The sequence below is a fragment of the Sabethes cyaneus genome, chromosome 3 (genome assembly GCF_943734655.1).
Source record: "Sabethes cyaneus chromosome 3, idSabCyanKW18_F2, whole genome shotgun sequence".
In the NCBI taxonomy this organism is placed as follows: domain Eukaryota; kingdom Metazoa; phylum Arthropoda; class Insecta; order Diptera; family Culicidae; genus Sabethes; species Sabethes cyaneus.
Genome location: NC_071355.1, coordinates 193,185,366 through 193,207,332, shown reverse-complemented (window position 1 = coordinate 193,207,332; position 21,967 = coordinate 193,185,366). Strand labels below are relative to the sequence as shown.

General features: G+C 39.8%; 1 protein-coding gene across 1 annotated transcript; it reads left to right on the top strand.

The window, feature by feature from the left end:
* The first annotated feature begins 1,162 nt into the window (after positions 1-1,162).
* Positions 1,163-21,886, top strand: LOC128740534 (villin-like protein quail). The gene is made up of 6 exons (XM_053836082.1): positions 1,163-1,195; positions 19,078-19,287; positions 19,362-19,570; positions 19,638-20,229; positions 20,292-21,521; positions 21,581-21,886. The coding sequence occupies exons 1-6, from the start codon at positions 1,163-1,165 to the stop codon at positions 21,884-21,886; spliced, it is 2,580 nt and encodes an 859-aa protein (XP_053692057.1).
* The last annotated feature ends 81 nt before the right edge of the window (positions 21,887-21,967 follow it).

Genomic DNA, 21,967 nt, shown 5'->3' with positions numbered 1-21,967 from the left:
TGAAACCCAACGCTTTCAAATGGTTGGTAACTGTTGCTACGGCCTTCTCATACAATCCAAGTTTTTTATTTAGATTTATCTCTCACCCATCGATGTAAAACGGGAGTTCGACAATGACTTTAAAATTTTACCTTTTACTTCAGTCAAAGTTTCTCACCATATTTTTTTACCAAATTTCACCAAATTTTTCTGCATATATTTTCCTCTAGAACTTTAAAATACGTTACAGGAATAGGTACCTACTACATGTCCATTTAATCCGTGATTGTACCCGCAAATATTAATACCTTCCAACCTGAACCACACGTCAACTTCCCTGTAGCAAGCGAGAAACCCCTCTCCATCATTAACATTGTCCACAGCAGTGTAGAATGTGCGCGAAAACATATAAGGAGCATGCGATCCGTGATCCATCGATCGGCACACGGAGAGTCACGCTGCTGCCTCGCCGCGCTCTGCGAAAGACGTGTTGTTGAGGCCGGTCGGCCCCCGGTCGGTCGGTGGAAAACACTCAAGCCAAAGCCAAACGCGAGCCAAAAGAAAAATGTTCGGTGCTCATTCTTCTGTATTGCAGCAGGCACACAGCCCGCAGCAATTGTAGGTACCTGTGTAGTTGTATGGGAGCCACGGTATGGCTGGCTAGCCAGCCAGCTAGCTTTACCCACGAAGCTATTTTTCCCCCGATTCACATTTCCAGCACTGCGAATGAATGACTCCGCGCGCCGGGAAGCGTTGTGCATATCATTTTTGTTCCACTGCTCGACGTGGAATGTTTGTGCCCGAATCACGCGCGCGTTGCCCCAAGTAAACTGGGTAGGAAAATTAGAGCCAATCATCCTAGCGGTCTGCGGTCTGCGGAGTACGAATTCAGTTCGGTGGAATATCTAATACCAACCAATTCGGAACGGGTCAAACAGTGCACCTTCAAACAAGCAAGCCAGCCGATCGGCGAAACAGAACGTAGTTCACTGTGATATTTCTGTGGTTAAGTTTTGTTGTTAGGTTTTTCTAGAATTTGTTGACATAGTTGACACAAATCGAACAACTCGTCAGTGTGGTGATACTTTATTTTCGTTACGGTTAAAAGGAACCGAGCTTAGTGCAGAGTACAGGAGAAAAATTCGATGTACAGTTTGTGAGTGCTATTAGCTTGGATTTCAAAATGCAGATATTGGATATTAATCAGAAAGACTATGTAGGTATTGCTTAATATTATGGTTAAAAAAACATTATCCTCGGATTGAACAAATATTGTTTATCCTTTAGAAGTTTAAAAATCTACAGGTTTATAAGAAAAAGCATACATCTGCACAAAAGAATTATTCTGTTGATGGTTAAAATCTGTAAAAATAACCTTTGTTTTAACTTCCAATAATCTAACTACTAATGGTTTGTATTTTATCAGATATCACACAGTATTCAAGCGCTAATTGAGGCTTAATTTCTTATATATGCGCAAGCCTTGTTTAATTTTAAGCGCATCGTTTCAACTTACAGCATTGTTATCTAACAACTACTCATGTTAACATTGACTACATGTTCGATGTCGTGATAACTGATAACCCTCACCACAAGCACAAAGATTACTTTCTGAGAGTCCAAAACGACGTAGATGTGCCTCGAACCAATAGTGTTAGACGACATAAGTCGAGGCATTATACAAATAAAATCACAACTTGCATCCAAATCTCCGAACCACGGTTTGGTCGATACTTTAGGAATAATAGAATGTAACCATCTTCCTAGATCATCATTATCCCAAGAATTTTGCCAATTGATTAATGTCCTCTGATGCAAGGAAGTAAAAAAATTCATTAAAGGCAACAGGTCTCTCAGAAATTTCACCGTTCATTGCACCTGCTGTTGATATTTTGGAATTTGTTACAAAATATTTGGGGGATTTGTAGTGTGCGTAAATGATTGGGAATACTACGAGTATCTTCCAGCATCGACGTGTCGAAAAATACAGTAGAATCGTAAATATTTGGTAAGTTCGCGGAATTCGAGGAGTATGTAGGATTAATATTTTGAGTCTCTTGGTTGTAATAAATTGTCATAAAACGAGTTTGAGGCTGAAGCTCGAGTAGTCTTTCAAAATTTTCAATTACCAATGGATTCGAAACTTCGCATTTAATTAGAATACGAGGGGTAAGATTCCAAAAGCGGTCTTTTAATGGGAACCCCTGCTAATACTCCTAAACTCATGGTGTGGGTTGAGTGCATACATACTAAGGCGATACGTGAACAACGATACTGTATCCACTCAAGCTTAAGGGGGCATAGTACTTTTTACACCATATCTTTTGCCTTATTTCAAATATTTTTTTCTCGATAACGCGAAAAGCGAATCGATTCAGGTTTTTTGCATTCAAAACATTGCACTTTATACTAATATTTACAATTTTGTTTGCATATGTGAACCTCTTCCCCTCTCCCCTACGGCTCCTTGAACATGATCATTCGAAAAAAAACATGATTTACGGTACCATGGATTGGTGCTGGGGGCTTATCCGAATTGAAAAATTCCAAAACGACATGAAAGTATATTAAATTATCTCGTGTTTGACCCATCCTTTTTTTAAAATTCGAACGCATAACAAAATGGCGGACATTCAAACATAAAAGTAACGTTTTTAGTCGAAAAAATTGACTTTAAATATTTCTAAAAAATACAAAAATTGTAATATCAAAAAAGGATGGGTCAAACACTAGATAATTTTGTTGGCTTTAAAACAAAAAAAGAATCATGAGAATTGCTTGAGCCGTTCTTGAGATATTTATGGTACCGACTTTCAAAACCTGATTTCGAGAAAAATGACGTTGAAGTTTTTATTCGCCGTGTAATCGCTCCAGACATGCGCGGTACAAATAGCTGTAACTTTGTCAATTTCTGGAATTCATCGAAATGACTTGAAACACGTATGGTCAAAATGTTAATCTTTCGAAATAATCAATAAAAAAAATTCGATTTTTTTAAATTGAAAAAGTACTATGCCCCCTTAATGATGTGGAGGTTTGCAGCGAAGCGAAAACAGAAACAACCATATTCTAAAACAGATAATATCGTTGTTTTGTAAAGTTTGATGAGGTCTCCTGAATGAGGTTCCATGTTTCGGTTACTGTACGAAGGAAATTGATTCTCTGGTGACATTTCTCAATCAAATACCTTATATGACATTTCCAAAGGCATTTGAAGTCAAACCAAAGACCAAGATATTTATGTACTAAAACCTGAAAAATCGTTTTATCCATCAGTTGAAGTCGTAACTGTGCTGATTCACGTTTTCTAGAAAATACTATTGATTTAGTCTGCAGAAAACTCTATACCTAACTGTGAAGATAAAGTTGATAAATTGGCTAAAGAATCATGCAATGGCCTTTGTAAATTGTTAGCTGTAGGGTCGGTAGTCGAAACTACACTATCGCACAGTGGTTCAAACAGCGAAATACGTGATCGTGTGATATTGCGCCGAAACGCGAAGTTTTTCGCATGTGCAAAATAAACTTAAGTTAGTTATTTGGAAGCTTTTCTCTTATTAATTGCGTCAAAAAATTTTAAGTTTACATTTTCATTTTCGAATCGGAAATAGGCGAAAAATTGTTAACTTAACTTGTTAGAAAGCGATTTTCAACGTAAACAAAATGGCGTTTATTGCATCCGAAGTACAGTTTAATTGTTTTGTAAACACGACAGAGATGGATTTTTAAAACAACTATAACATTTGAGGATACAAACAGATACAGACAATTGACATTTGCTTTTACAGGTTTTCCGTTGTACTTTTAAGTAGAAGTTGTCTGATCTGCCACCATTTGCCACCTTGGGAAATATTTAAGCTCAAAGAAGTACTATTTTTCACCAAAAAAAGCTCAAAATTTCCGAAACTTTAGAAAATAACATATAATAATGTTCTACAGAAACGTTGATTTTAGCAAGATAAACAACTTTCTAGAACACCATGAACACATAAAAATTGACCAGAATAAGTCAGGGTTTAAAAACTGTTTTAAAAGGTTTGTCCACGAAGAACGCTTCATAGATAATTTCCATGAAGAGATACAAGTATGCTGTCTTTGACAAAGTTGTTGGTATTGATATTTGCTACAATTTTGCCGAAGGTACCAGACCTGTATCTCTAATATACGAGAAAATAAATTTCATATCTCAATTTTAAGGGAATTAATCACCAAAAGATTTTTCACACAAGAAGGGGCTTGTTATACCAAGAAAAGTTTCTAAAGATACTACATGCGAAAAACTTCACGTTTCGACGCAATATCACACGATCACGTATTTCGCTGTTTGAACCACTGTATATCATCTACAAATTGCCTTTTTTTGTTTAGATTATAGTCACTTTAACCAGTTTTGGGTCATTCGTGACTTCTGCGGGGTTGAGATTTGAACCCGGGTCCTCCGCGTGAGAGGCGTGGATGCTAGCCACTATGCCGGGACGAAAAAATGAATCTCACATTCGACGTAAACTGAAATCCGATATAAGGTTTTTTTTCTAATTCCCGTCGTAATAAGTAAAGCCATTCTAATTTTCATCATTTGTTGGATGGATTTAATGAATACTCCAAAAGTTCTTGTGCTGATTTGACTTAAGCACACTTACCTTCCGATCCGTGAACTTTGAAATCACTGAAAAGCGACTATTAAAGCATATTATCGAAATTACGCAACTGACTTTATTTCTAAAATTCGTCGTACCGTTTTAAAATCCGTCCATCAAAATTTTTCATCGTCCGAACCAAACATCACAACAATGTTTACGAAGCTAACGCGCATGTGTTTGTGTAGAACGGCATGACAAATGTTATTCTACAAAATTTCTGCAGGTCAGGCAAGTTTTCCTGGCTGAAGAATAACGACAATGCCTTGCGTGAGTTATTTTCATTTATGAATGTTGGAAATTAAAACGATTGGTTGACATTGTCTTCTTCGTCGCACGAAAAAACGTAGAAAATTTGGCTGGTAGGACTTCTTTAATGATGAAAAGCATTTAAATAGATCTCAGCTCACTTTGATTGATCGTGTATAATAGACAACTAACTAAAATATTAGGGAATAACTAGTTTTGCATTATGTGTCATAAAAATGCTGATATTTTTAATAATTTGTGTGGGATAGGACGGGAATAGGCAATTACGTCAATGTAGCAACATACCCTATTTTTCCATTAAATAAAACGTAAACAGCCTAACCCGTTTTATAAGATGTATTTTTACATCATACTAAACGTAATAAATAAACCTTTAAATGAAGTAACACGTAATTTTATATGATTTGCGATGTTCCATTTATGTGCATGCCAGAAGACGTAAAATTACAAGATTTGTTTCAAGTGTGTAGCTGAACTTCTGTTGAAAGTGATGCAAGGCAATCATGTATTCCTTTGGCTCTGCGGAGTCCGAATTGGGAATGGGATAATACATCATTTGACTCAATCCAATGATTTATTCACCTTAGAATTATTTTTTTATATACTTGACCGAATTTTAAGGTCAAGACTAAAACACGAGGTTAGCCTAACTAATTAAGCCAAATGAGCACATTAAAATAACATTAGCGAGATATTTTGCGAATGGATTTTTTCGAAGTACACCTGGAAAAACCCGGAAAAGGCAGGGAGTTTTATTTAATTTTCGCTACATAATCGACACCATGAGATCGCAAATGATAGAAAATTGCATGTTATTTCATTTATAGGCGTAAGCTGTAAAAATATATCTTTAACAACGGTTTAGGCTGTTTACTTTTTCTTCAATGGAAAAATATACCTGATTTCAGTTTACGGAGAGTGTGAGATTCATTTTGTCGTTCTGTGTACTGTTCGGTGATTACAACCTGTTCGACTTAGTTTGTAATGTTCCTGTAAACGGTTGCCTTGGCATCGACTACTAAGGCTCTCACGCTTCCGCTGCTTATACCGCGCTTTTAGACGGTTTCTGTTTCCACAGTTTGACACAAATTAATCCTGCGTTGAACAGATGTAATCGCTTATTAGATCTGATGCTTGTCAATGATCCTGCCATACAACTTGGCTCGATTACCGAGGCGGCTGAGCCTATATCACGTTCGATGCCGATCACCCCGTTGTTGATATTACATTGAGTTTGCCATCTTCCGCCATATTTGAGAATGTTGTCGACGGCAGCGGTTTAGACTTCTACCTGACTGATTTTAACGGCCTAACTACAGCAATTGCATAGGTTGACTTGCGATCCTTGTTATTTTCTCTTGATGTTGACATCGCTGTCACCGACTGCGTTCCAATACACCGACCAGCTCGCAAGTTTCCATGGGGAAACGCGCAACTCCGTCGATTGAAATATGCAAGATCTGCTGCTCTACGCGCATTTCAAAAATCGCGCGGCCTAGCTACCAAACGACACTTAAACTGTTCCTGTATTAATTTTCGAACGGAAAACCGTCTTCTATATAAACAGTATGCTCTACGTATGCAAGGAAATCTTCACAGAAATCCGAAGAAGTTCTGGTCATTTGTCAACTCTAAGAAAAATGAAGATGGCCTGCCGGTAGATCTGTTTCTGTACGATAAATGTAACCTATTTGCTACACACAGCACAGCAGGTTTTTAATTGATTTCCTGCTTCCTTGAAACAAATTGCCTCCGCTGTTAAAAGCACTGCTAACGAAGTTGTCAACTTCAACGTTTTCGGGTAAATGAGGAGATCTTCGAGGATGCCATCAACTAACGAACTAACGAATAATGTTAGTAGCTGGACCTGACGGTATTTCATCTTGAAGCCTGGAAGTGTTCTACTGTTCTAGCTGGACCTCTTTCACTATTGTTCAATGCTTCATTCCAGCAGCGTAAGTTCCCTACTCAATGAAAAAATTCAGTTATGTTTCCTGTAACACAAGAAGGGTGATAAGCGCGACATATGCATCGTTGTACTCCAGCAAGACTTGAGAAGCTGGGAGTTTCGTACTACAATCGTACTTAACATACCTTAGGCTTAGTGTGAATATCGGGTCTCAGTTTTCCGCCTCGTTCTGTAACATCTCTGGCGTACCACGGGGAAGTAACCTTGGACCACTGCTTTTTTCTCTTTTTATAAATGAACTATCAGCTCCCCTGCCACTGCTGTAGGTCCTTTTTGGCCGACGATGTAAAAATCCTTAAGGTAATCAAAATAAATTCCGACTGCATTGAACTGCAATTCAATAGCTTCTGAAAACATTTTTTCTTGATGCATGTATAGTAGCAACACGTGGCATGACTGATCATCAGAAAAAATATCAAATATCTTGAAATTTATGCCACAAATTAGTACATTTTTAATAACCTTACGTTACTTGCACCAACTTCGATTAATAGGTATGGTAAACCAGAATAGAATTGAGTGCAATACAAACGCCGCTTGGTGACAAACTTCTGAAACTTTGTCCCAAGACACGCGATTTTTACTTTGAAATTGTCATAACCTTTGTTCCACTGGAATGATTTCAAGCATTGGCCCGACAAATGAAAAGTATTTTATTGGGATTTCCAGGAAAAATATATACGTGGGACTTTTTTTTTTGAAACAGCAACATTCTATTAAACTGTAAATTCTTTTTTTACTGTTTTCTTTGCATATTTTTTGGTGTAGTAGGGTATGTTGCTACATCGTCGTAATTGCCTATTCCCGTTTTATCCAACACAAATTATTAAAAATATCAGCATTTTTATGACGCACATTGCAAAACTAGTTATTCCCTAATATTTTAGTTTGTTGTCTATCACATGCGATCAATCAAAGTGAGCTGAGATCTATTTAAATGCTTTTTATCATTAAAGAAGTCCTACCAGCCAAATTTCCTACGTTTTTTCGTGCGACGAAGAAGACAATATCGACTAATCGTTTTAATTTCCGTCATTCATAAATGAAAATAACTCACGCAAGGCATTGTCGTTATTCTACAGCCAGGAAAACTTGCCTGACCTGCAGAAATGTTGTAGAATAACATTTGTCATGCCGTCGTACACAAATACATGCGCGTTAGCTTCGTAAACATTGTTGTGATTTTTAGTTCGGACGATGAAAAATTTTGACGGACGGATTTTAAAACGGTACGACGAATTTTAGAAATAAAGTCAGTTGCGTAATTTCAATAATATGCTTTAATAGTCGCTTTTCAGTGATTTCGAAGTTCACGGATCGGAAGGTAAGTGTGTTTTAGTCAAATCAGCATAAGAACTTTTGGAGTATTCATTAAATCCATCCAACAAATGATGAAAATTAGAATCGCTTTACTTATTACGACGGAAATTAGAAAAAAAACCCTACATTGAAAAATGTTTATGATGGCCATGCTGATCATTATGGTCGTTTCTTTTCAGTTTAATTCGAAAATTAAAATGTCGGAATGTTAAGGAAAGTTTTAAGCCTATGAAATTTTGAAGCCAAAAAAATTTGAAGAAAGTCTAATTAACGTTGGAATTTTTGTCGGTTTTTTGTTGCGAATGACACACGTGTCATTTAAAACTTTGTTCAGAAACTTTATTCCATAAAATCAACATCAACAGAAAAATATTTCAATAAAACCGTTTGACAAGAAAATATATTTCTTCTTAGAAAAGATTATAAAGCAAGTAATGTATATCTTTTTCCTCGTTTTTCTTCGCTTTTTCAAATGTGGAATATTGCACCAGCAATGCTTGCCATGGTCCAATTTGCACAAAAAAGAATTGTGCAAACCAAAGATATATTGAAAGAATGCAAAGCGCAAAAAAGTGGAACAAGACAATTTTATCTTTCAATTGAATTGCTGAAGCTTCTATGGGAGGTAAAATAAATCATTTTCCTTTGGACAATGCCATGTAATTACCAAACATTTCACAGACTTGATGCCGCTCATATTCAGCTATTATTTTCTTTACGGACAGGAAGAAACCAACTTTTACGATAGTAATCATTGAAGTTACGTCTAGTGTCGACAGGTTTATGAAAACCCTCATAACCGCGTGCTGTCGGCGGATGTCCCAACATTCATGGCTGCAAGCATCATCTTTCCCGCAACAGATACAAACCGTACAGTCACATCAGCACATTCAGAAAGTAGAAGCTAATGACTTTTTTTATACTGCCCTCAGCCACGGATACTCTTGCCGGATCATAAAATTTGCGTGATTGCCAACGCAGATGGAAAATACTATCTTTAGTTCTATCTTCTATCTATGTACAGTTATTCAATTCCAGTGTTCTGGCTGGTAGCTCGAAGTAGTATAACCATTAATTGCTCTAATTATAAAAGATCAAATGTACAGCACCATAAACGTATGGGAAAAAGTAACACAAATATCGTAGCGGAAATTCAACTAGCCGGGTTTTTTTTATGTATTGCGACTTGCAGTTGCAACCGGATTGATGCAAACTGACGACCATTTCACTTTCGTTCGAAACCGGCTGCAGTCGAACAGCACCTCGGCAAGACACGTAAGGCTCGCATCAGTTAAACGGGTGCAGATGCGTGTTTGGTTTAATTTAAACAATCTGGTTTTTCGAAGCGGAACAAGCCCCCGACAAGTAAATGGTACCTACTAAGCGAATTTTATGTCCGTTTAGTATTGACGTTGCGCGAGAGTCTAATTAGGAGAGAGGACTTCGAGAAACGATTTTTTTTTAATTTATTTAAGACTTCTATTAAAAGTTCAATTTTTGATTGAAAAGTGACATTACAATTATAAGTAACTAGCTGACCCGACAAACTTCGTATTGCCACAAATTAACCTGCGTTGTACATAAATCATGAATCTCGGATGATCTTTGTCACTATCTCGAGTTTTGCAAGCCCCCCAGTGGGCGGCGCTTCCGACGGCGGGTCACCGGCAACACTCGCAACCGTCTCGTCCTGAATGATCTAGTGTTACTATAGATAGTTTTTGTGGTCTTGTTATTGATTAATGTTTTATGGAAGAGTCTCGAATTTCTCGAGTTGGATTAGTTTTTGAGTTTCGCAAAAATTTCTGTTTTATTTGTATGAGAGTCCATATCCCCCTACCACAGGGGTGAGAGGTCTCTAACTATCATAAAATAAATTCAAGACTCAAAAATCTCCTACATGCTAAATTTGGTTCCATTTGCTTGATTAGTACTCAAATTATAAGGAAATTTGTATTTCATTTGTATGGGAGCCCACCCTCTTAAAAGGGAAAGGGGTCGTAATACACCACAGAAAAAAAATTCTGCCATCTAAAACTCTCACATGCCAAATTTGGTTCCATTTGCTTGATTAGTTCTAAAGTTATGAGCAAATTTGTATTTCGTTTGAATGGGAGCCCCCCCCCCTCCTAAAAAGGTAAGAAGTCCTAATTCATAATGGGAAAAATGGTTGCCTCCAAAAACACCCACATGCCAAATATGGTTCCATTTGCTTGATTAGTTCTCGAATTATGAGGAAATTTGTATTTCATTTGTGTAGAAGCCCCCCCTCTTGAAGTGTGGAAGGATCCTAATTCACCGTAGAAAATATTTTTGCCTCCAAAAACCTCCACATGCCGAATTTGGTTCTATTTGCTTGATTAGTTCTCGAGTTATGGGGAAATTTGTATTTCATTTGTATTGGAGCCCCCCCCTCCTAATGTGGGAAGAGGTCCTAATTCATCACAGAAAAAATTCTTGCCTCCAAAAACACCTACACGCCAAATTTGGTTCCATTTGCTGGATTAGTTCTCGAGTTATGAGAAAATTTGTATTTCGTTTGTATAGGACCCCCCCTCCTAAAGTGGGGAGGGGTCCCAATTCATCATTGAAAAAAAAATTGTCTCCAAAAACACACATATGCCAAATTTGGTTCAATTCGCTTGATTAGTTCTCGAGTTATGAGGAAATTTGTATTTCATTTGTACAGGAGCCCCTCCTCTTAAAGTGGGGAGGGGTCCTAATTCACCATAGAAAATTTGCTTGCTCTCGAAAACCTTCACATGCCAAATTTGGTTGCATTTGCTTGATTAGTTCTCGAGTTATGAGGAAATTTGTATGGAAGCCCCCCCTCTTAAAGAGGAGAGGAGTTATAATTCCTCTTATAAAGAGGGGAGGGGTCTCAATTCACCATAGAATAAATTCTTGTCACCAAAAAAAAACACCCACATGCCAAATGTTGTTCTATTTGCTTGATTAGTTCTCGAGTTAGGAGGAAATTTGTATTTCATTTGTACAGGAGCCCCCCCTCTTAGAGTGGGGAGGGGTCCTAATTCACCGTAGAAAATTTTCCTGCCCTCGAAAACCTTCACATGCCAAATTTGGTTCCATTTGCTTGATTAGTTCTCGAGTTATGAGGAAATTTGTATGGAAGCCCCCCTCTTAAAGGGGAGAGGAGTTACAATTCTCCTTATAAAGAGGGAGGGGTCTCAATTTACCATAGAATAAATTCTTGTCACCGAAAACACCCACATGCCAAATTTGGTTCTATTTGCTTGATTAGTTCTCGAGTTATGAGGAAATTTGTATTTCATTTGTATAGGAGCCCCCCCTCCTAAAGTGGGGAGGGGTCCCAATTCATCATAGAAAAAAATTTTGTCTCCAAAAACACACACATGCCAAATTTGGTTCCATTTGCTTGATTAGTTCTCGAGTTATGAGGAAATTTGTATGAAAACCCCCCCTCTTAAAGGGGAGAGGAGTTATAATTCCCCTTATAAAGAGGGGAGGGGTCTCAAATTACCCTAGAATAAATTCTTGTCACCGAAAACACCCACATGCCAAATTTGGTTCTATTTGCTTGATTAGTTCTCGAGTTATGCAGAAATTTGTGTTTCATTTGTATGGGAGCCCCCCCTCTTAGTGGGGGGAGGGGTCTCTAACCATCACTGAAACCTTTCCTGGCCCCAAAAACCTCTACATGCAAATTTTCACGCCGATTGGTTCAGTAGTTTTTGATTCTATAAGGAACACAGGACAGACAGACAGACAGACAGACAGACAGACAGACAGACAGAAATCCTTCTTTATAGGTATAGATTAAAAAGAATATGAAGTATTTTGTCTCGTCTTATAATACAAAATATAATTTTTTTATGTAGATGAGATTCAAACGCAAACTATTTTTTAAAATCTTATTTTACCTCAAATGGGACAAAATCAAATATTACTTTAAACTTCCTTTTAAATCAAAACTGAATTGACAGAATATTGAGATTGCTATAAACAAATGACTCAGAAATTGGACTACGTTGACATAATTTGTAGATCAACCAAACCGATTTATAAATGGGGTCAGTCACGTAAATGACGTCGTACCCAGCTAGCTCAATTATGACTGCTATGGCAAAAGTGCCATCAACAAAATCTCAGCTGATCCACTTTCGACGCGATTTTCATACCGCGAAAGCGGACACTATTTCGTATAATTTGCGGTGTGTGAAAGTAATTAGTTGTCATAAATTAATTTTCGTGATTGGTAAAAATAATTCTGAATTACTGAAAAATATTTTTGTACGGAAAATATAACAATAAATTTGTACAAGAAAATCCTAAAACCCAGAAACTAAAGATAAATTAAAAATATAATATCAAAGCACTAATCTGAATAAAAACAACTGCAAGCTTGAAACGAAAACAAAACCTAGTTCTAATTTCGAGATCTTTCTACTACAAAGCATATCATCTATCATATCATTCGTATCCAATCCGAGTAGTTGGAGGCAACATACCATCAGGATTCAATAATAATATATGAAGGCAAAGAAACACCTTGAAAGCCGACGCTAACTTCAAACGAAAAGCCTCAATCTCGTTATTATTATTTCACACGCTGGCTGGAAGCATTTCCACCGCAACCCACCGGCCGTTTTTCTCCTGCACTTGAGTATCGAACCATTTTCCAGCGATCGTCACAAATCCGCACGCTCTGCGCAAGTAAACAAACTGCACCGCCGCCGTGCCGGTAAATATACTCATTCATCATTGGCATTGGCCGTTCGGTTCTCTGTGTACCCGCGACGACCGACCGACGGCAAGTACCTACTGGCACGCGAAGATCGGAGCGGCTGCTGCCTGCAAAGGGGGAGCACGAAAGCATGAAAATAACGTTTCAAACCATTGTTAACTGCCTTCGGTCGGAAAATACCTTGGACTTGAAGTTTTCCTCCAGCGAACCAGGTGAACCACATGCGCAGTTACTGGTTAGATTGAAACTAATTTTTTTCTGCTTTTTAAGCCCTCTGTATGCAAATTAGGTTGTGTTTTCTCGCGCCCACACTAATCGAGCGGGAAAAATGCATTACTTTATGCTGGTACTTTCACGCATTATCACCGGAGGAACTGCATGTCCGGAAAAAAGTACCGTATTGAAAGTTTATTCACCTCAAGCGTTTACGATAGTTCACTGGTGGAAATATTTGCAAATAATCGTTTTGCGAGTCACACAGAGGCAAACAAACTTTGTAAATTATTTGCCTGCTGATAGCCTCCGGTAAATGAGGATAGGTGCTACGGACAGTATCTGCTTACAAAAATTATAATGCTGTCGTACATGGTCAGAGCTAGCAGTAGAAGGTCTTTGTGACGGAATAAGAAGTGATGGGGGTTTCACTGTCAAGTTTAGCTGCATCGTCGGTGGTCAGCAGGTGCTACATTGTTGTCGCAATGTACAGGTTTTTGTTCAAACGCAAAGAAATTGGAGCCTCATGATTTTCTCTTTAGTTATAATGATTATAAACATGCTGTTGGAGAGAAAATAAGTTAGCTTCAGCATTTTACCTAATGATAACCAGAATTTGACCGAAATTTAATCTTTTTCGGATCTCCTTCAACGTTACAACCTTCCGAGGACCAAATTTCTGATTTGGCGCATTTGACCTTGTATTGTAATTCGATTTTATGCACACCTAAGTACAATTTACCCCTAGCGAATTTGAAAACAAATTTTCAAATGCCTTATAAAATTGCACGAATTATACACGATTGTATATTTTATCGATTTTTGTACTTAAACGCGAGTACGTTAGGTTAAATAAAACTATTTTACTTTTGGACGCATTATCGAGTTGCTTGGAATCCATTATATAACGGTGATTAATATTGATTCTTAACATCGCAATTTTATCCCTAGTCTGGTAATGTTATCTGATATTTTCCTTCCGGGAATCTGGAAGATTTCTCTCGTCATTCCGATACATAAGAGAGGGGTTAAAGATGATGTAGAAAATTACCGTGGAGTTGCTAATCAATCGACTATTCCGAAGCTTTTCGAGTCGCTGGTTTATAGTCATCTTTACGATAATATAGTTGACCGCGTTTCTGAAGTAGCAGCTCGATTTCGTATTTTGGAGGGTTCTATGAAAACTGCGGATTAACAGTTAATCCGACTAAGTCTAAGTTCAGTGATAACAAATACTAGGGAAATTAACCCCGTAATCTTCGACTACGTTCGTTCGGTTAGTACTATACTGCGTGCAGAATATGTACGTGACCTAGGGGTAACATTTGATAGGTCACTATCCTTTGATAGACATATCGACAATGCGATTAACGAGAGCCTGAAACTTTTTGCGCTTGTCAGGAAGTTTGGCCGTGAACTCGATAAACTGTATGCAATACTGGCGATCTACAAAGGTCTCGTCAGAAGCAAACTTGATTTCTGCTAGCGTTATTTGGCGTCCGCAGTATGCAAGGCATACCGCGTACCCCCGCTGGTATAACCTTCTTTAATTTGAACATATTTAATCTGAACCCCGGTATACGCTAAGTAACAATTTGGGTTTTATTACACTCTTATGATAGCATTTAGGACCAAAATTGGTCATGAAAACCGCCATAAAAGTACAATATAACTCACATTGTTGATTCGGCGTTCACATTAAAAACTGATCAAGTGTCATACACAATTGACGGTTAAGTTGACCGGGCAAATTAAAAAAAGCAAAAAAAAACTTAATACGTTTCCTCTTGTTCAGCAGTTTTGGCAATATAGCTCATATGCAACTTACCTCTCTAGCACCAAAAATAGACCATTTTAGTCGAAACAATCGAGCCAATCCCTTCTTCTACAGTCCGGACGTTCAAAATTCGCAAATATTTGAAATGATTTCAAAACGTTTGTTTTCACTAAATCAAAACAACAAGTTCGTCTTGCGCACGAACATACTCGTAGGACAAACAGTTCGCCAACCTTCGAACATGTGATTAATTTTCAACAATAGCCCAGTTACACTTCGAAGACGTGAATCCTTTGACCCCCGTTTCGTTCTAGAAACTATTCACAGCAAGATTCCCGTTTTATGAACGCCTTTAATGCGGTCCAGCATATTATAGCTACTGACATGAGCTCGAATAATATTAACCATAGGCTGCATACTACAAGGACTTGTTTCTCTATGTAAGATTTGTCCTACAATTATTTGTAAATTAGTCTTAAGAAATGATAACGGGCTCATTCATATACGGGCCTATATTCATATTTAAATACAAATAACAGTTCAGCTGAGTGTTTGGATTGATTTGGGGTCTTAAAACTTTATTCGCATGGTGACAGAATGGAAAAGTAATTAATCAAGCAAAATTGTACCACAAACAAACAGAAATAATAGCCACTGTTCCAATCTTCTCACTCTATAGAAGTCATGTCAAATTTAAACACTTGTTTGTCCGAAGCGCGAGTGCGAACGTGCGAAGCGGAGTACAAACTGAAAGCGGAGAGTGGCGGAGGCGTATGAATCACGAGCTACAGGAACTGCTTGGGGAGACTCTCATCGTACACCTAAAGCGAAAGATAGCAGGCTACGGTGGGCCGGACAAGTCGTAAGGATGCCGGACGACAGTGCGACGAAAATAGTCCTCTTCAACAACCCCACCGGCACCAAGAACAGGGGGGCCCAACGGACACGATGGTTCGACCAGGTCGAAAGCGATTTGCGACTTCTAAGACAACTAGGAAATTGGCGACGAGTGGCCCAAGCCCGAGTTGAATGGAGACGAGTGCTTGAAACAGCACGAGCCACCCCGGCTCTATGCTGAAGAAGAAAAAGAATAAGTTGTCCGAATCGCACTGTTGTTATTAGCTTACTTACTTAATTGGCATGTCGTCCTAATGAATAAAATTACTACAATTCACGCGGTTGCGGGCACCGGTCTTAAATTCCTTAGACACCGTGATACTCTCCGCCAAACCTCGCTTCACCTGGTCTAACCATATTGCTCGCTGCGCCCGTGGCCGTCTTACTCATACCGGATTTTAAACAAGCACCATTTTTGCAGTGTAGTTAACCGGCATACTAGCAACATGTCTTGCCCATCGTATCCGTCCAGCTTTAGCTACCTTTTGAATACTAGGTTTGCCATAGAGATGTACGAATTAATGATCCATCCATCCATACTCCAATATCCTGTACGCCGCCGAAAATCATTCTATGCACTCGTCTTTCAAAACCTTCGAGCGCTCGCAGGTCCTCCTCGATCATGCCTGCCTGTATCATGCCCGTCGAGAGCAACCAGTCTAATGAGCATCCACAATTGCATGTGAAGCACATAGTAAGCACGACTTCCACTGATAATACGCCTCCGAAACTCATGGTTGGTGTCATTGTCCGCTGTCACCAGTGAGCCAAGATAGACTACCATCATCAACTACCTCAAACTCATCGCCGTCGATTGTTACACTGCTGCTCTAGCGGTGTCAGTCGGCCTCGATTCCGCCCTTCAGCATGTACTTTATTTTAGACGTATTTGCTCAATCTTTTCTGCCTAGTGCCCAGTGCCTAGTCTGGTGCACTGCTCAGCCACCGCTACAGATGTTCTGATGATAATGTCATCGACAAAGCAGACTAATTGACTAGATTTGTAGAATGTCGTACTCCGTGTATTGATAAACGTTCATAACACCTTGCGCTATATTTAACAACAAGCATAAGAGACCTTGATGAAGCCCTCTGTGTGATTCGAATGAACGTAACAATCCACCCGAAATCCGAACACAGCACTGTGTACCATCTATCGTAGATTCAGTCAGTTTGATGAGCTTCCTGGGGAAGCTGTTCTCGTCCATGATTTTTCATAGTTTTTTCCGGTTGATGGTATCATATGCGGCTTTGAAGTAAACGAACAAATGGTGCGTGGGAACTCTGTATTCACGGCCCTTTTAGAGGATCCGCCGCAATGTCAATATTTAATCCGTTGTAGACCGACCTTCGACGAAGCCGGCTTGCGAAATACCCACAAATTTGTCCGCAATTGGTGACAGTCGGCGGAAAATGATCTGGGACAGCACTTTATAGGCGGCATTGAGAACAGCTAGTTCTCATAGCTCAACTTGTCGCCCTTTTTATAGACCAGGCAGATAACCCCATCTTTCCGCTCCTCCGGTAGCTGTTCCGTATCCCAAATTCTAGCAATTAACCGGTGCATACAAACGGCCAGCTTTTCTGGTGCCATTTTAATAAGTTTAACTCCGATACCATCTTTCCCAGCTGACTTGCCGTTCTCTAGCTACATGATGGCCTCTCTAGCTTCGTTTATCGTTAGGACTGGCACCTCTTCGCCGTTTTTTGCACCCAGGGACCGAAACGTTTAAATTTTTTCTATACATTTGCCTATATGCAGGTCAATGTCTGAATCACAGCCAATACCGTCGCTTCGTACTGTTTCTCTATCGAGAAAGCCTATCTCTTGATGCGTTGAATTTAGCTTGATTACGTGCATGACAATAAGTAAACATTTTTATGTGTACGGTGACTGCCCGCTCAGTTAGCTCCGGGGTACGATGCTGGCCTAACAAGCCTGTCGTCGTATATTCGAGTCTCGACTGGGCGGTGCTGCTTATAGAGTCAATAGCATCTTTGCACTAGCCCCGTAATTTTCCTGTACTCTAATAACCAGTTGCAACGTCAACGTCGATAAAGAAGGGCCAAGTTCTTAAGGACGTTTATACCCATGACGTTGTACGATGACCAGTCACGAAAAATGGCGCAGTATAGAATACGACACGACGAGCAAGCGACGTTATCGCTATTCTGGCATTTCTTCTCGTTGCATATTTGAATCGGCCGCATGACTGATCGCAAGAAATAACGTTAAGTGTCTTCAGATTTTGGTCACCAACGAGCACATTTTACGTCCCTGGTTGCACCGTCGAAATCGTATTCCCCGTCGCCTTGGTTCTTCGCCTGGGTGCCATTCAGGTGTTCGTCGAAGTGCTGCTTCCACCTATCGGTCACCTCACGAACGTCCGTCAGAATACTGCCATTCCTATTCCGACACATTTCGACTCGCGGCGTAAAGCCTTTGCGGGATCCGTTCAATTTCTGGTAGAACTTTCCGCATATTCCTGCTCTTCCGGATAGCGCTTTTTTCCCGAAAGATTTGGTTCCACTGCGTCTTCTTCTGTTCGTTCCGACGTGTGACACTGCGCATCTTTGTCGTCCGTGCAGCGTTCTCCCGTTCCATCACCCTCCTACAATCATCGTCAAACCAATTGTTCCGCTGATTCCGTGCGACATGACTGATGGAGCTCTCCGCCGTCCTCGAGAGGGGCTTTGTCCAGCTCGTCCTCTTCCGGCAGCGCAGCTTCGAGTGAATGCGCGTAGTTTGCGAATTTCAATTATGCCAAAAGATCGTTATGCCAAATGGCGATATGCCAAACATCATTATGCCATATAGGGTAGCTCCGTGCATACGTCCCATTGTGTCCTACAATTTTAGTTTTATTTTAATTGTAAAGTAGATTTCAGAGGTTCCGATCTTATTCAAACCAGACATCGTTCGAAGTTACCCAGGTAATCAATAAGCATTTCCAGTGCAACTCAAATGCAAGCCAATAAGCATTTAAGTTGCCTTAAATGCTACTTAAATGCTATTTTGGTAAAATATGCGGCTACTTTACTGCTAGTCCTCTTGTAGTGCTGACAATGCTTATTTGCAGCTAGTTACCAACAAGAAGAATTTGAATAGAATTGTGGATGCAAATTTACAACAGTTATGCAGTCAAAAGGCTGATAAACAGCAACCTGCAGTATAAAACGCCAGGGATGCTAATAAACGATTGATTTACTGCTTATACTAATGCTTATTGGTTACCTGGGCAGTATCTCACTCACTAAACTAACATGATTATTTTGTTCCTAATTGCAGGACCAAAAGCGGCCGATATATGAGGACATCAAGATTGACACTGCGTTCCGAAAGATCAGTCCCAAGGCGATCGGCTTCCACGTTTGGCGAATACAGAACGATCACGTCGAAGCTCTACCCAAGGAGCAGTTTGGAACATTCTACGATGAGAACACGTACGTGATATATTCGGCTTCACTAGCCGGTACAATTTCCGACAAAAATACCATCGTAAGTCCTGTTTTTGTTTATTCTCAAAGAAGTGAAAATTTTCTCATATTAATTACAATTGAATGGTTTCGCAGTGTCGTGAAATAAAAACCCCCGGAGCAGTCGTGGAACGTTACATTCACTTTTGGCTAGGAGCCAACATCACATCCGATCGGTCGAAATCTGCGGCATACAAAATAATCGAACTTGATCTTCACCTCGACCACAAAACTACTCAGTATCGCGAAAGTCAGGGCCACGAAGGGATTCGGTTTTTGTCTTACTTCAAAGAAGATGGAATTCTGTAAGTCTATATTTTTTTTGGTTTCTTATAGACCTCACACTAAAAATTTTGTTGGTATATTCTGTAGTATTCAATCCGGAACCGACCCGTCTTCGTATCCCCAGTTTCCACGATTGTATCAGATAAAGGGTAAGACGACACCCCAATGCATCCAGCAGAAAGCAATCACATGGCAGCACTTCAACTGCGGTCACGTGATGATCTTACAGACGCCAAAGATCGTCTTTGTCTGGGTCGGCCGAACAACCAGCTCGTGCGAACGAATATTCGGACTGAAGATCGGAAACAAATTGAAAGAATCGTTCAAAATTCCGGAGATTGCCATCGTTGACGATGGCTACGAGCAATCGATGAGTGCCCCTCGTAAGGAGGTATGGAACAGTTTTCTGAGTTTATCCCAGCGCTTTGTTCAACCGATGGCACTGGTACCATCCAATGCGGATATTATGTTGAAACTTTACCAGTGCGATACCGTTAATGGAGTTTTTCGGGTTGAGCTGGTCAAGACGGGTGCGCTGGAACAGTCGGATTTGTATGGCCGAGACAGCATCTACATAATCGACTACTTCTGCAATGGAGTATGGATTTGGATTGGCAGGAGTTCGCATAAACAGAACCGAGCAGAGGCGATGCGTCATGTACGGGGTTATGTAATTAAGGTAAAACCAAACTTTAATGTTAAATCAAAATTTATAAGATTTTTTTACCTTCAACAATTTAGAAAGGTTATCCTGCGTCCACACCGGTCGCACGTGTCATCGACGGTCTTGAACCAGCCGAATTTACCAGTTTGTTTCCAAGCTGGATCAGCGCGGATGTTAACGGAAACTCCATAAAAGGATTGTCGGAAAAATTCGATGCTCTCACACTAATACAGCGTCCCAAGCTGGCCGCGCAGATACAGTTGATGGACGATGGAACGGGTGATGCTACCGTGTATCAGATCGGAATTGATGACGTGAAAGAAGTTCCGAAGAAATATGCCAAAACGTTCTACTCGGGTCAGTGTTACATTGTTCACTATCAGTTGTCTTGCACTTCGGAGAATAACATCTCTTCGTTGGGAAGTTCCATAAAGAACGTTGTCTATCTGTGGATCGGATCTAATTCTTCCATGGAGTACCGCCAAACGGGAGAGGCGTTTCTAGCAGAAATGTGCAATCATTTGAAGAAGAATGTAGTTCAGCTTAGAATCAGTGATGGGATGGAACCGCCACATTTCTTGCAGATTTTCAAAGGTGGTCTAATAGTTTTTAATGCCAAGAGTCCTGCCGTAGAGGGAAACATGAACATCCGGAAGTATCCAAGCAGCTTTGTACTGAAGGTAGTAGGCAACTCTACGTTCACATGTAAAGCTGTCCAGGTTTCGAGTAAGACCTTATATTACCCGGAAGATTGCTATATATTGAAAGCTCCCGATAATGAAATATGGATTTGGTGTGGGCAGTATTCCACCGGAGACTCGAGAGAGATGGCAAAATCGATTGCTTCCATCTTAGGAGAGTACAACCTAGTGATGGAGTCGAATGAGACAGACGAGTTTTTCAATTCAGTAGGGGAGAAATTCTTGAAGCAGTTGAGAAAAACTCATGGAAACATTGTGACCCCTACTATGAACGTATCTTCAACCTGGGAACGGCAGAGGATCGGGTTGTACATGTGTTCTTTGGAGCAGGAGAAATATGTACTGAGTAAGATCTTTGGATTCAATCAAAAGGACCTAAGGCCGGAGAACATTTTTTTGCTTGATGCTGGGAATATCGTCTACGTCTGGATCGGTGAATATGTTGCTCCCGATGACCGACTCCAGTGCTGGGATCTAGCTAAGTACTTAATTTCGACGCATCCCGTCCAGAGGGATGCTAATATGCCCATCGCTGTAATCCGTCAGGGCGAAGAACCAATAACTTTTGTTGGATTTTTCGATATTTGGGATAAAAAGTATTATGAGGTATATTCTTTGCTTAAATCCACCGAACAAGAAACAATGGACGTTTTTTTTCGTTTCAGAATTACATTCCATTCGATAAAATCCGTGCTGAGCTGGAAACACCCGGAGTGCCGGTTCCCGTTCCCCGTGGATCAGTCAACAGTGAGAGTGCCACTGGGGATGACTTCGATCGCTATCAGAAGTACCCCTTGGATATGCTGCGCGGTGACCCATCAAATCTACCGGCCAGTATCAATCCTACCCGTAAGGAGGTGCACCTAACACATGACGATTTTGTGACCGTATTCAAGATGCCTTATCATGACTTTGAGGAACTGCCCAAATGGAAGCAGGTTGAGCTGAAGAAGCAGAAAAAATTATTCTAACGTAAACAAAATTTTCCACATACCGATACAAGAAGTGTTGAATATTTTATTGTAAAATAAATGGTGCACTATTGTTTTAAT